We start from the raw sequence: 14,013 nt of genomic DNA, 5'->3' as shown, positions 1-14,013 counted from the left end.
AGAAGCCAACCCTATCATCCAATCACCTCCCACCAGGCCCCACCTCCAACATTAGGGATTGCAATTTGACATGAGATTTGAATGAAGACACAGATCCAAACCATATCATTTACAAAAGTCAAAAAGTAAAAAAAAACTGAAATGTCCCTTAACAGATGAATGATTTAAAAAGATGTGGCTTATATATACAGTGAAATATTCCTTAGCTTCAAATGAAAATATCTTGTCAGATGTTACAATAAGGATAAATCTTAAAGCCATTATTTTAAGTGAAATAAGACACTAACAAAGCGACAGTGTATAATTCCACTTAGATATCTTAAGTAGTAAACTCACAGAAAACACAAGTAGAAAGGTGCTTGCCTTTGGTTAGGGTTGTGAAACCTCAGTGGAGCCAAAGATCAAGTAGGGATATTTGGAAAAAGCAGGCCCTCACCCAGGAGGCCAACTCAAGAGCCCATAGACATGGCTGCAGATAACACAAGGCACACTAAGCTTTGTCTTACTAAGGATGCTGAAGCAGTTCTTCAACCTGTCTCAAACTCCTCTCAGCTACAGTACACAAGTGGTTCTTCCTATCAAGAGACCTGCAAGGAGACACACCCAGCCATGGACCTGGAGGCAGGCCTACAGATCTTGGCCTCAGCTATGTTCCCTGAAGCAGCCCTGTGACTCAGTTCTAGCCCTCACAGCCACAGTCCATGGCCAGTTGTACACACTCAGGGACTCAGAGAGACCTGTGCACACTGTTCCCCGGTAGTCAGTAGAAGCCAAACCCATTCATACACCTGGTACTGGGCCTATCATACGCAGACAAACTTCAAAACCCTACCTTATTGCCTGCCATACAGGTTAATGTCCTCAAGGAAATTTTATCTTTTCAGGGCCCAGAAAGAATCCATGACTGTCCAAATCTCTGGTAACATAAGCATCAAAAGCAGAGGTAATCTCATCAGCAGGAGGACAGAACAAAAGGAGTTCTTTACCTGCCAAGTTGTAATCATTGTTATAGTTACAGAAATTATAATCATTGTTAGATCCTTCAAATGTACAGACACAGGGCTGCTTCAGAGACCATGGCTGAGGCCAAGATCTGCAGGCCTGCCTCCAGGGCCACAGCTTCTATCTTAACATATTACTAAAAATTTGTATGAGAACAATTAGGCAAGGAAAAGGAAAACAAAGCTCTCCAGCTTTGGGAAAGAAATAAAAACATTACTGTCTGTAGATTATATAATCATGCATATATATATATGCATATATATATATAACTCTAGAGTAAATCAACAAAAACTCAATAAATGCATTCATTAAAGCATCAGGATACACAATCTTGTGAAAGGAAAATAAATCTTGGAACTCTTGGGGCCCCAAAATCACTAAGCTAAACCGTCAAGCTGGGAACCGCCTAGGGCAAACCTGCCTCCCATTCTATTCAAAGTCATCCCTCTGCTCACTGAGATAAAGGGACATCTGATTGCCTCCTTTGGACAGACAAATCAGAAACTCAAAAGAATGCAGCAGTTTGTCTCTCATGTACCTGTGACCTAGAAATCTCATCCCTGCTTGAGCTGTCCTGCCTTTCAGGATGGAACCAATGTACATCTTACATATATTGATTTTTGTCTCATGTCTCCTTAAAATGTATAAAACCAAGCTGTGCCCAAACCACCTTGGGCACATGTCATCAAGACTTCCTAAGGCTGTGTCAGGGGCACGTGTCCTCAACCTTGACAAAATAAACTTTTTTTTTTTTTTTTAAGACAAGAGTCTCACTCTGTCTCCAGGATGGAGTAGTGGTGCAATCTCAGCGCACTGTAATTTCCGCCTCCTGGGTTCAAGTGATTCTCCTGCCTCAGCCTCCCAAGTAGCTGGGACTACAGGCACGTGTCACCACGCCCAGCTAATTTTTTTATTTTTAGTAGAGATGGGGTTTCACCATGTTGGCCAGGATGGTCTCGATCTCTTGACCTCGTGATCCACCCACCTTAGCCTCCCAAAGTACTGGGATTACGGTCGTGAGCCACCATGCCTGGCAGGCAAAATAAACTTTCTACATTAACTGAGACCTGTCTCAGATTTTCAGAGTTAATACTCTGTTGCCCAGGTTCATCTTAAACTCCTATGCTCAAGTGATCCATCAGCCTTGGCTTCTGAAAGTGCTGGGATTACAGAAATGAGTCACTGGACCTGGCCCAACATAAAAATATTGTTGCATTTCCAAATAGTAACAACAAACTTTCCAAAAAAAAAAAAGAAACAATTTATTTTCATTTGCAATAATTTAAAAATAAAAAATTTAATCAAAGTAAATTTAACCGATGAGATTAAATATGTATACACTAAATACAATAAGATATTAATGACAGAAATTGCAGTAGACACAAATAAATGGAAACATATTCCATTAGAATAACTAATATTGTCAAAGTACCGTATTATCATAAGTGATCTATATATTCAATGTGAAAATTTTAGTGTCATTTTTCACAGTAATAGAAAACACAATTGTGAAACTTAAGTGTAACCTTAAACAACTTTAACACTGATTGGCCAGGCACAGTGGCTCACGCCTGTAATCCCCAGCACTTTGAGAGGCCGAGGTGGGCGGATCACGAGGTCAGATAGAGACCATCCTGGCTAACACGGTGAAACCCCATCTCTACTAAAAATACAAAAAATTAGCCGGGCATGGTGGCGGGCACCTGTAGTCCCAGCTACTTGGGAGGCTGAGGCAGGAGAATGGCGTGAACCCGGGAGGCGGACCTTGCAGAGAGTAGATATCGTGCCACTGCACTCCAGCCTGGGTGACAGCGAGACTCCATCTCAAAAACAAAATAAAACAAAACAAAAACAACTTTAACATTGATTGATGGTGATTGTTAGTGCCTGAGGGTGGAAAATAAGGAGATGTTGTTCAAAGAGTACAAATTTTTAGTTGTAAGTTGAGTAACTCTGAAAAATCTAAAGTATATTCAGCATTACATCAGCAAAATAGCATTGTTTATAGTTAGTAATACTGTAATGTATGCTTACAATTTGCTACAACAGTAGACCTTAGGTGTTCTTACTACAAAAAAACTGGTTATCTACCTGAGGTAATAGATGTGTTCATCAACTTGACTATATTTTATTTTACAATGTATATACATATCAAATCATTACACTGTACACATTAGTTATACAATTTTTATTTATCAGGAAAATCCAGGTCGCTCATATATGTACAGTAAGTCCTCACTTTATGTTCAAAATAGGTTCATGAAAACTGCACCTTTAAATGACCAATGTTGCTATATGTCATGCAAACATAACTCTTGTATTAAACTCTGGTAAAATTAGTTTTCTTAATATGTTGCTTCACTTACTGTTTCCAAGAACCTATCAGCAAAGTAAGAATTTATTATACACATATATAACTTATATAGGTATGTGTATGTGTGAGACACACACTTTTATATATAGATAGATCTCAATAACAGAATTTTGGTAGGCTTCCTACTAAATAAGACAAAAATTAAAAGATAATAGTTATTAAGAAATAAGGTAACAATTGAGAGCTTACTATACACTTAGCAATGTTCTAAGCTGGTTAATGACATAGCGCATTTAAGAAATCTAGAATGTGAGCAGATACTTTAAATCAGTGGTGGCCAACCCTTTTAATGTGAGGACATTTTTACTTATCTGTGGTGGTGGATATCACAAAAATTATTCACAAACTTTTTTTTTTTTTTTAACTCATCAGCTATTATTAGTGTTACCATATTTTTTTTTTTTAAGATGGAGTCTTGCTCTGTTGCCCAGGCTGGAGTGCCTGTGGCACGATCTTGGCTCACTGCAAACTCCACCTCCCAGGGTCAAGCAATTCTCCTACCTCAGCCTCCCAAGTAGCTGGGATTACAGGTGCGCACCACCATGCCCGGCTAATTTTTGTATTTTTAGTAGAGATGGGGTTTCACCATACTTGCCAGGCTGGTCTCTAACTGCTGACCTCATGATATGCCCTCCCTCGGTCTCCCAAAGTGCTGGGATTACAGGTGTGAGCCACCGTGTCTGGCCATGTTACTGTATTTTATATGTGGCCAAGACAATTTTTCTTCCAATGTGGTCCAAGGAAGTCAAAAGGTTGGAAACCCATGCTTTAAATAATTTGAAAACTTGCAAAAATAGAGTTTAAATTACAAATCTCAGTTTATATTAAAACAATAACATTTTGAAGTAAAATAAAATTACATTTTTTCATATTTAGGAAAATGCTTATTGTTCTGATAAAATTTCTGAGTAAGAATTTTTGTAGAATTACATTTGCAACCTCTATAGGATTAAAAACCACTAAGCAGAAAAGATGCAACGTCTGCAACATCTGTCTCTAGTGTTCCTGGGATCTCAACCAAATCTCAATATGTCCACTAGTCACCTTACACATTTTAGACATGATGCAAAAACAATATTTGAAAAAAAGAAAAACTTTAACATAGAGCTCCTCAATAATACAAATATTCCCAGGTCCCCAAAAGCAATGAAAAGCAGTCAGATTATGTAGCCCTTTGCAAGTGATAAACGATCTCAGCTGACCGCAACCTCTGCCTCCTGGGTTTTTTTTTTTTTTTGAGATGGAGTCTCGCCCTGTCACTCAGGCTGGAGTGCAGTGGCGTGATCTCGGCTCACTACAAGCTCTGACTCCTGGGTTCATGCCATTCTCCTGCCTCAGCCTCCTGAGTAGCTGGGACTACAGGCGCCCGCCACCACACCTGGCTAATTTTTTGTATTTTTAGTAGAGACGTAGTTTCACCATGTTAGATAGGATGGTCTCGATCTCCTGACCTTGTGATCCACCCGCCTCGGCCGCCTCCTGGGTTTTTAAGCAATTCTCTCTGCCTCAGCCACCCAAGTAGCTGGGATTACAGGTGCCCGCCACCACACCCGGCTAATTTTTGTACTTTTAGTAGAGACGGGGTTTCACTATGTTGTCTAGGCTGGTCTTGAACTCCTGATCTCAGGTGATCCACCCGCCTCGGCCTCCCAAAGTGCTAGGATTATAGGCGTGAGCCACAGTGCTCAGCCTCCCAAACTACATTTTAAGGCCTGGCTTCCTTCTTGACTTTTGGCCTCCTTGCCTGTGTCCTCGCCTCCATTCACTCTCACCTACCTGGGGGTCTGGCTGCTGTCTCATTTATCTTCACATTGTAGGGCTCTTTTCTTTGCTCCAGACAGGTGACCAGGTCTGGGTTAGAGATAGTAACACCTGTTTTATTAAAAAAAAAAAAATTAACATGACTATTGCTAGGGATACTCCAATTACCAACCTAGTACTATGCTAAGTAGAATAGAGAAATTAGGGAAGATTCTAGAAAATTAATCCAAAAATTGTTTTCTGACAGAATCTTTAGAATATTTAAGTATTTTAAATCTGTGAGCTTTAAGTTCCACTACTGAGTACTACTGAATCAAAAATAAGTAGTACAAATTGCATGTTGAGATGTGAAAGACAATTATTTTATATCATTAATTTCTAGAATTACCACTAGCCTAGAGCGAAGGAAACAAATTAGCTCAAAAGAAGGTTTACGTAAAGATGAAACATCCTAAAGATTTTATTTTTTATACCACCAAACTCCCAACTTTTTCGTGAAGGAACTGAAATTAATTCATGCAAAGCAGAAGCTCTCAAGAGACATTCTACAAAGGAAGAAAACAAAATTCTGAAAAAGGATTAGGAATTACATATTAAAGTTATCCTCACCCAGGGAGACCAGGTTCCTGTAGTTCTCCAACATCACATCTCTATATAAATTCTGCTGGGAAGGGTCCAGACATTTCCACTCTTCTGGAGAGAATTCTATGGCCACATCCCTGAATGTTAAGAGTTCCTGAAAAATACACATTTATCAAGTGACAGAATTCTTTTTTTTTTTTTTTTTTTTAATATGGAGTCCCGCTCTGTTGCCCAGGCTGGAGTGCAGTGGCACAGTCTCGGCTCACTGCAAACTTCATCTCCCAGGCTCAAGTGATTCTCCTGCCTCAGCCTCCCGAATAGCTGGGATTACAGGCACCCGCCACCATGCCTGGCTAATTTTTGTTTATTAGAGACAGGGTTTCACCATGTTGGCCAGGATGGTCTCCAACTTCTGACCTTGTGATCCGCCTGCCTCGGCCTCCCAAAGTGCTGGGATTACAGGCGTGAGCCACTGCGCCCAGCTGTGAGTTCTTAATTTGACTACAGGTGAAATGAGTTAAGAGAACTAGTTCTGACTCACAAGACTGAATGGAACTATCTGACAAAATAACTTTCAACACAGTAATGTTCTCTAAATTATTCTGTAACTCTGAGGAAAAAGGAGGGCATGCCAGCAATTTCTGTTGCTGCAGTGGAAATATGGGCTACACTGTCCTGCCCCTACCAAAACCAAAGCACAGCAGGCCCTGTGAACTCCTGGAACAAAGCGTGAACTCACTTCTCATTGAAGTATCTGGAAACCCTCATGCTTGACCGTGGCCTTGTGGTAGAATCATGTGAGGAATTCAATGTAAAAAACAGGAATTTTTTTTTTTTTTTTTTGAGATGGAGTCTCGCTCTGTCGCCCAGGCAGGAGTGCAGTGGCGCAATCTCGGCTCACTGCAAGCTCCGCCTCCTGGGTTCACGCCATTCTCCTGCCTCAGCCTCCTGAGTAGCTGGGACCACAGGTGCCCGCCACCACGCCTGGCTAATTTTTTTTGTATTTTTAGTAGAGATGGGGTTTCACCACGTTAGCCAGGGTGGTCTTGATCTCCTGACCTCGTGATCCACCTGCCTCGGCCTCCCAAAGTGCTGGGATCACAGGCGTGAGCCACCGCGCCTAACCAAAAACAGGAATTTTTCCACCCAGAAAAACAGACAGGATCTGTGGGGAGGGCACACATTATGGTTTCTCTTCAGACTGTCCATGTGATTCTACTGCAAGACTGGGCTAAGAGTCACTCAGCCAAGCATTGCTTCTAAGGTTCAAAATGCATATAAATTATTTGGTATTCAAAGCCTCACTGTAAGTAACAAAATTCTGCAGGTTTGAAAAGGGTCCATGAATTAGCTTCTTATTGCAAGTCCCCTGTTATTGCAAGTCTTCTTATTGCTGACACTCCTCCCCCTAGACCCATTATACCACTCAGCTAGAAAAAGCAGTCACAGCACGAGTCCCTCACTGCAACACCCTTATCACAACACAAATACTTTACATCTGAAGACAAGACCACCAATCATCATCTTGAAATATGGCATTCTCTGCAAGCCCTTTAATGTTTACAGAGGCGGAAGATGGTGGCAAGTCTGAGTAAGTCTGCATTTGAAAAACGTGTATATGCATTAATGCAATCTTTATAGAGCATGTACTATGTGCTCAGAAGTATGCCACAGAGCAGTGTGCTGGGAAGTTCACATTATGTGTGTTAATACTATAACATTCTGAAAAGTAGTCCCATACTTCCCAGGATTTAAATGCAGGGCCCCAGCATTTCTATTTGTTCTTCTGTTTTCTTATCATTGTTTTTTTTTTAAATGCATAGAATAATAGCTCAATATAGATAGATGGGACAGATATAGAAAGGAAGTGTTAAGTGCAATTCAGAGGAATTTTTTATTTTTGTGTTTGTAGTTATTTTGAGACTTGTGAAAAAAACCACTGAAACTGCAGAGATAGGGAACAGGTTGCTGGATAGGCTGTCTCTAGAAACACTGATTTTAATTTTATAAAAAAGAATTTAAGGCACAAAAGTATATTGCTTTTCCTCATTTATCTGCTTTTGGGTATCAGGAAATTGTGAGCACCAGCTCTGGACAGGCAGTAGGGGTAGCCACCCCAAACTCTGATCTCCTCTAATCAGTTCTGTGAGAGATTTCAGTGTGGGGTCAGACCTGGACAAGGTTCAGCAGAGGGTGGATCTGGGCAGAGTTGGGACAGAAGGTGGGCCCTAGGTATCTGCTCTCTATGCCTGTAAGTATTTTCAGTTTTGTCTTTTCTAAGCCTGCCCAAGAGAAATTTGATTCCCAGAGTTTCTGTATCTTAATCTATTTTAGCTAATTCCCTATTTTATAACACACAATAACAAGGAATTTAACCAAAACCCTTATGTTTTTCTAGACCAATTATATTATAAGCTAATTATTTATTCTTAGCAAGGTAAAAACAATACAAATAATAACAACAATTTGTCTTCTGTCAATGTGCAGCTGATCAGATGGTGGCATCAAAACTCACAAAACAATAAAAGGGAAGTAACACAAATTAAGCTTAAGTCTCCATACAGTTTCTGTCTTTGTACTGAACACATGATGCTGAATTCAATCATTTATTCGTGTGCTCTAGACTGCAAGTTCCTTGATGGTAGGGACCATGACTGCTTCATGTCTTTTCTAATGACCATATGAAATAGAAGCAATTAGCTTATTGATCACTTTGAGTCTCCATATTCCTCATTTTTCACCAAAGAACCAGAAAACTGGAGCAATTCTTATCTGGGTACAAACCAAGGAGATTCTTTCTGTGAGGGGAGGAACAAACCCTGGATGAGTCACTTATCTTCCTCTGAAATGGGAGCAGAATTAGACCTTGTCAGACTGATCCCAGTCTGCACATGACATCCTCAAATGTCTCATTACTCAAAGATGCTGGTGAGAGTGTCCCCAGTGACCTTTGGTTGATGCCCCCATAGTAATCCACGGAGGAGACACTCAGGCTGACTCTGTGGGGTGCAAATAGAAAATGGCGCTGTCCTGGTGGACCTGCACATCTTGGCTCCAGATGTGATATCCCCTGTCCCTGATCAGCTAACTCTGAGGTAAGAAGAAGGACAAAAGTACTCTACTCCCATAACACAGTATAAAGGAGGAAGGCACACTTGTGATTATGGTTGTCATTAAGGCTCTGGATATTTTGTGGCCATACCTCCCACTGCTAAGATGCTTGTTTACACTTGAAGATTCTGCCACAGGATTCTGTTCCCATCAGAAGCCTCTCACACAGCTGTAGCAGGTCACTGAACAAGATCTGGAAAACTCAAAGGGCTCCACTCTAAAAATGGGGCTTAAGATGTCTATGTTGACTTCTCATGACGCAGAAAATGTCTTCTGTGAGATTTTCGTATGTCTTCAACCCAAAGTCTGGTCCAGTGTTGGGAATCCCAGGCAAAGGCCAACTTTTGTATGCAGATTCTAGGTGGGATCAATGTGCCTCTACACTCTTAAGGGGTTACAGTCAGCAGAATAAAACCAGAGATCACCTCATGGAGGCTCCTTCAACACATTCTTAAGAATATTTTGACTTAAAAGGAAATACTGGGGTAAACATAATATAAGTAGAGAGTTTTTTGGGGTCAAATCTTGAAGATTGCAATCCTGGAGTATAAAGCTACCCTGAATATACACTCCAATTACAAGTATATTTGTAAAGGCAAAAAGGAAGGCAGGATAGAAAGTTGTCAGGAATTCTTATTTACAGAAGTAACATTGGTTAGTGATTGTTTATATACATTGTTAAGCTATTGGGTGTGGGTTATAGTGTCCAGTGTGGCATTATTAGGTTAATTTACAGCCACTTGTGCCAACAGCAAGCAATTTCAAAAGACTAATAGTTCAAAGACGGGAACAGTACATCACTGTGGTCTCATTTTAACCAGTCTCTGGGTCTGATCATTAAAAGAACATGTATTTCTCAAATAAAAGTTCTTTTCTTCTCTCAAATCCCAGAAAATAAATTCAGAATTTGGAACTGCACATTTAGGTCTTGGAGGGCTGGTGAGCTATGAACATTTGTGGGCATTTGGGCAAAGGGAGATGGGAGAGAATTGAAGTTCTCAAGTTTAATCAATGCACATGTATGATCCTGGTTGGGTTTATGGGCCCTGTGATCTCTGAATCCATGTCAGATCTGAAGATGACAGGAGCACTGAAGGAGGTGAAATAACTGATTGCTGTCCTGAAGTGATTTTTGTAGAAATCTAGTCTAACTGCTCTAGAAGGGACTGTAGATCCCAAATAGAGAGACTATTTTGTTTGCAGATTTGGGGAGCACCTTGCTGCACTTTGTCATACAATTGTGGGTTGTGGCTGGAATCCTGAGAACAAAGGTTTTTCTCTCAAGTGAAGCCTGGTGGGCACTTTGTATATAACATCTGGTACTTCTAAACAGTGTATGGAAAATATGACTAAAAGAAAAATTTTCAGCCAGGTGCGGTGGCTCATGCCTATAATCCCACCACTTTGGGAGGCCGAGGCGGTGGATCATGAGGTCAGAAGATGGAGACCATCCTGGCCAACATGGCGAAACCCTGTCTCTACTAAAAATACAAAAAAATTAGCTGAGTGTGGTGGCGTGCCTGTAATCCCAGCTACTCGGGAGGCTGAGGCAGGAGAATCGCTTGAACCTGGGAGGTGGAGAATGCAGTAAGCCGAGATCGCACCACTGCACTCCAGCCTGGCGACAGAGTGAGACTCTGTCTTAAAAAAAAAAAAAGAAAAGAAAAATTATCTCCAATCCTAAAAAAATTTTCCACCATAACAGAACAGCAAGAAAATGTTTTGTTATATAATTAAACCAATATGTGATGTGCATCACAGGCAACCTACTAAGAGACTGCAAACACAGAAAAAAAGTCACCATTATTAGTTCTCAAGTAGAAGACTTGAAAGCACCATTTACACAGTTTATTATTTCACCTAGTAATTTGGGAGGTAATCTGGGTTTTCTAATTGGTAATATTCAAAGGAAAAATAAACTTCCCACATCTTCATGACAGGACGTAGACCCGCAATGTGGAGCCAGGTACCTGCTGAAGGCAGCCTCCCACCCTCCTACAGAGACTGTGGGATATATTATTGCTATTCACATTTCAAAGCAATAGTTCCCAAGTCCTAGATAAAGACAAGTCTGAGTCAAAAAAGACAAATAACCTATTTAACTGATAAAAATGATTTACATATATTTCAAAAACCGGTGAAAATAATTATATAAATTTTCCACCTAAATGCTTTAAGAAAAGCGAGAAGAGCAAAAACTCTTCCTTCATTCTAAAGAGAAATCATTAAGCCTCTTCTTTCTAATTTGTATTTGCTCCTACAACAGCCAGGTCTAAGGCATGGTCTTGAATTACCTAACGTCTGAATTCTTGTAGGCACCTAAGGGATGAACTTGGGCACACTGTATGCACAGAAAAGAGGATTTGTGGGGAAGGAAAAAGCAGAAGACAGCAAGGAGCTATCAAGAGCCATGGGGTGGCGGCAGGGCACAACTGATGAAAGGACTGGTTTGTGCTACAGGTACAGGCCCAGGCAGGGCTACGCTCTGATTCCTGAGTCCATAAAGGAATAGGAGATTAAGATCAGGTGGTCCAGAAGCCTGGGTTGGAGAAGGAAATGGGCTCCTGCTAAACAGATCTGGGGTTGAGATGAGCCAGGAGTCTTCTGGGCACTGCGTGTGTTTTTGGCAGAAAACTGTAGGAGCAAAGCTGCCATGGGCACAATTCCTGAGGGTAGAACCCTGTCCTAGGACGGGTGTGGCCGTGCGAATGCCCAGTGGGCGGGCTCAGGAGTGGGTTAACATTGGGTGGGGGCTGGCAGCAGGATGCGGGGAAGGGATGTTTCTTAGAACCCCTTTCCTCCAAGTTCCCAGTCCCCTCTCTCCCTGGGAGGAGACCTGGAGGAAGAGGACAGTGCCCAGCGGGACAGCGCATGTGCAGAACCCCGCCGCGCCTCCTGCGGACACCAGGTGACTCCCTCCAGCCCAGGCTCAGCCATGTCTTTCTTCTGGCACAAAACTTGCGGAGTTTCCTCAACACCAGTCAATGCTCCAACCCCAACGCGGTGTCCAGCAACTCACTAACGACACCACCCAGAGTCAGCGCAGACCCCACAAGCTCAGCGCTCTTCCCGCAGCTGCCCCCCTGCAGACGCCAGTCCCTGCCTCTGGACACCCGTCTTCATTTCTGAACTCCTGTCTACAAACCAAGGGCACCCACACCCTCCTCAAGTTCAGTAATGTGGCAGAACTACTCACAGAACTCAGCGAAGCGCTGTGCGCACCGACACCAGCGTATTCTAAAAGTTGCGAACCGACACCAGGGTATTCAGGAACAGCCACGGGGAGGAGGCGCACAGGGCAAGGGGACTGGTGGAAAAGTTGGAGCGGGCGGGTGATTTGCTTCGCTTCCTCACACACCTCACAAAAGCCTTTCCTTCAAGACCTGCTGGCAGCCCCCAAACCACGAGCCCCGGCAGAGCTGTCCCATTAGTAAGTCCTGTTTGCTCACATGAACTCCATGTTTTGATGGGGCCTCCATCTCATTCTGAACAGGGTAAAGTAGGGACGGGATCCCGGACCACAGGTCCTCCCACGCGGGCACCGCGCACGCCGCCGCGGTGTCTTCCGGATGAGCTCCTCCTCACCCCACAGCCTGGGGAAAGTGCAGGGCTACTGGCGCAGAGCTGCACAAGGAGGGCTGCAGGCTGGGCCAGAGCCGCTGTGCGGGGACTGACATGAGCGCGGGTCCCTCACCGGAGGGGACTGAGGACAGAGGGCTGAGCGGGAGCTCCATTCACAGACTGGTCCCACCGCCGCCATTTCCCGCTGGTTCCGATAAGGCCTCCCCAGCCTTGGGACGCCCTGGCGCACACTCACCATTTCCCGACTTCGAAGGTGTCCCAGAGTCTTAGATACGAATCATCCAATACCGGCAGGTCACAGAGCCACAGAGGCTGAGGCTGTGGCAGAATCACCGAGGCCTCCCTAAGGAGCGGGAGCAGGGCGATGAGGCCCTAACGGAGCTCTGGCTGGAGCTACAAGCAAAGGCCGGGCCAGATCCCGGATGCCGCATCCTCCTCTCTGCTGCGCACCTGATTCCGCCGTTGTCAATCCAGCGCCCTAATTGGATAGAGTTGTAAGTCTCCCACCCTCAGGCCTTGAGTGACAGAAGTTGCAACCACACACTGCACTGAATGAGGCGAGAGTGACAGGCTCTGGCCTCCAGGCACTTTGAGGCAGGTTTTTGTGTTTGTTTTTTGAGACGGAGTCTGGCTCTTCTCGCTCAGGCTGGAGTGCAGTGGCGCGAACTCGGCTCTCTGCAACCTCTGCCTCCCGGGTTTAAGCGATTGTCCTGTCTCAGCCTCCCAAGTAGCTGGGATTACAGGTGCCCGCCACCACACTTGGCCAACTTCTGTATTTTTAGCAGAGACAGGGTTTCACCGTGTTGGCCAGGCTGGTCTTGAACTCCTGACCTCAGGGTATCTGTTCGCCTGGGTCTCCCAAAATGCTGGGATTAAAGGCGTGAGCCACCACGCCCGGCCCAGGCTGGCTTTTATCTCTGTGCTTGGCTTGGTACAGCCCAGTGGTCATTTTTTCACCTTGTGGTGTGTAAGGTTAAGTCCACTTATAATATAAATTATACACACATGCATGCACGCACATGCACACACACGTACACATGCTCGCATGCACACACACACTTGTTCACAAACGGAAACAATATAATGACAATTATTTTAATGTTTTATAACCTTTCTGGCCTCTGGTCTTTTGAGTAGGACACGTGAGATTTTAAGAAGGAAGTAATCCTCTAAAAAATAAAATGTTAGCTATTAGTGAATTTTCAATTTTTTATTAGCCACATCGAAAATAATAAAAAGAAACAAGTGAAATAGTTTGTGATAATTTTAGCCTACTATATCCAAAATATTATTGTTTTAATATGTGATCAATATATAATTGAGAGGTGAAGCCAGCTGGACCTCCTGGGTAAAGTGGGGACTTGGAGAACTTTCCTGTCTTACAAGAGGATTGTAAAATGTACCAATCAGCACTCTGTAAAAACGCACCAATCAGTGCTCTGCAGCTAGCAAGGGGGTTGTAAAATGCACCAATCAGTGCTCTGTAAAATGCACCAATCAGCAGGATCCTAAAAGTAGCCAATTGCAGGGAGGATTGAAAAAAGGGCACTGTGATAAGACAAAAACGGAACATGGGAGGGGACAATTAAGGGGAAATGGGA

At 43.2% G+C, this 14,013-nt stretch overlaps 2 protein-coding genes across 2 annotated transcripts in view; both read right to left on the bottom strand.

Moving 5' to 3' along the window:
- LOC103890344 (zinc finger protein 595) overlaps window positions 1-5,237 on the bottom strand; it is a 250,709-nt gene extending 245,472 nt beyond the window's left edge. Inside the window, 1 exon segment of the mRNA XM_063723254.1 lies at window positions 5,153-5,237. Within this exon segment, the coding sequence (XP_063579324.1) occupies window positions 5,153-5,176 (24 nt within the window). The 5' untranslated portion in view covers window positions 5,177-5,237.
- Window positions 1-12,865, bottom strand: part of ZNF718 (zinc finger protein 718) — a 39,393-nt gene extending 26,528 nt beyond the window's left edge. Inside the window, exons 1-3 of the mRNA XM_002814480.6 lie at window positions 12,648-12,865; window positions 5,747-5,873; window positions 5,153-5,248 (exon numbers count right to left, since the gene is read on the bottom strand). Of these exons, the coding sequence (XP_002814526.5) occupies window positions 5,153-5,248; window positions 5,747-5,873; window positions 12,648-12,650 (226 nt within the window). The 5' untranslated portion in view covers window positions 12,651-12,865. The remainder of the gene's footprint in view (window positions 1-5,152; window positions 5,249-5,746; window positions 5,874-12,647) is intronic.
- Between the last annotated feature and the right edge of the window lie 1,148 nt (window positions 12,866-14,013).

The sequence above is a fragment of the Pongo abelii genome, chromosome 3 (assembly GCF_028885655.2).
Source record: "Pongo abelii isolate AG06213 chromosome 3, NHGRI_mPonAbe1-v2.0_pri, whole genome shotgun sequence".
Lineage (NCBI taxonomy): Eukaryota > Metazoa > Chordata > Mammalia > Primates > Hominidae > Pongo > Pongo abelii.
This window is presented reverse-complemented; position numbering and strand designations above follow the sequence as displayed.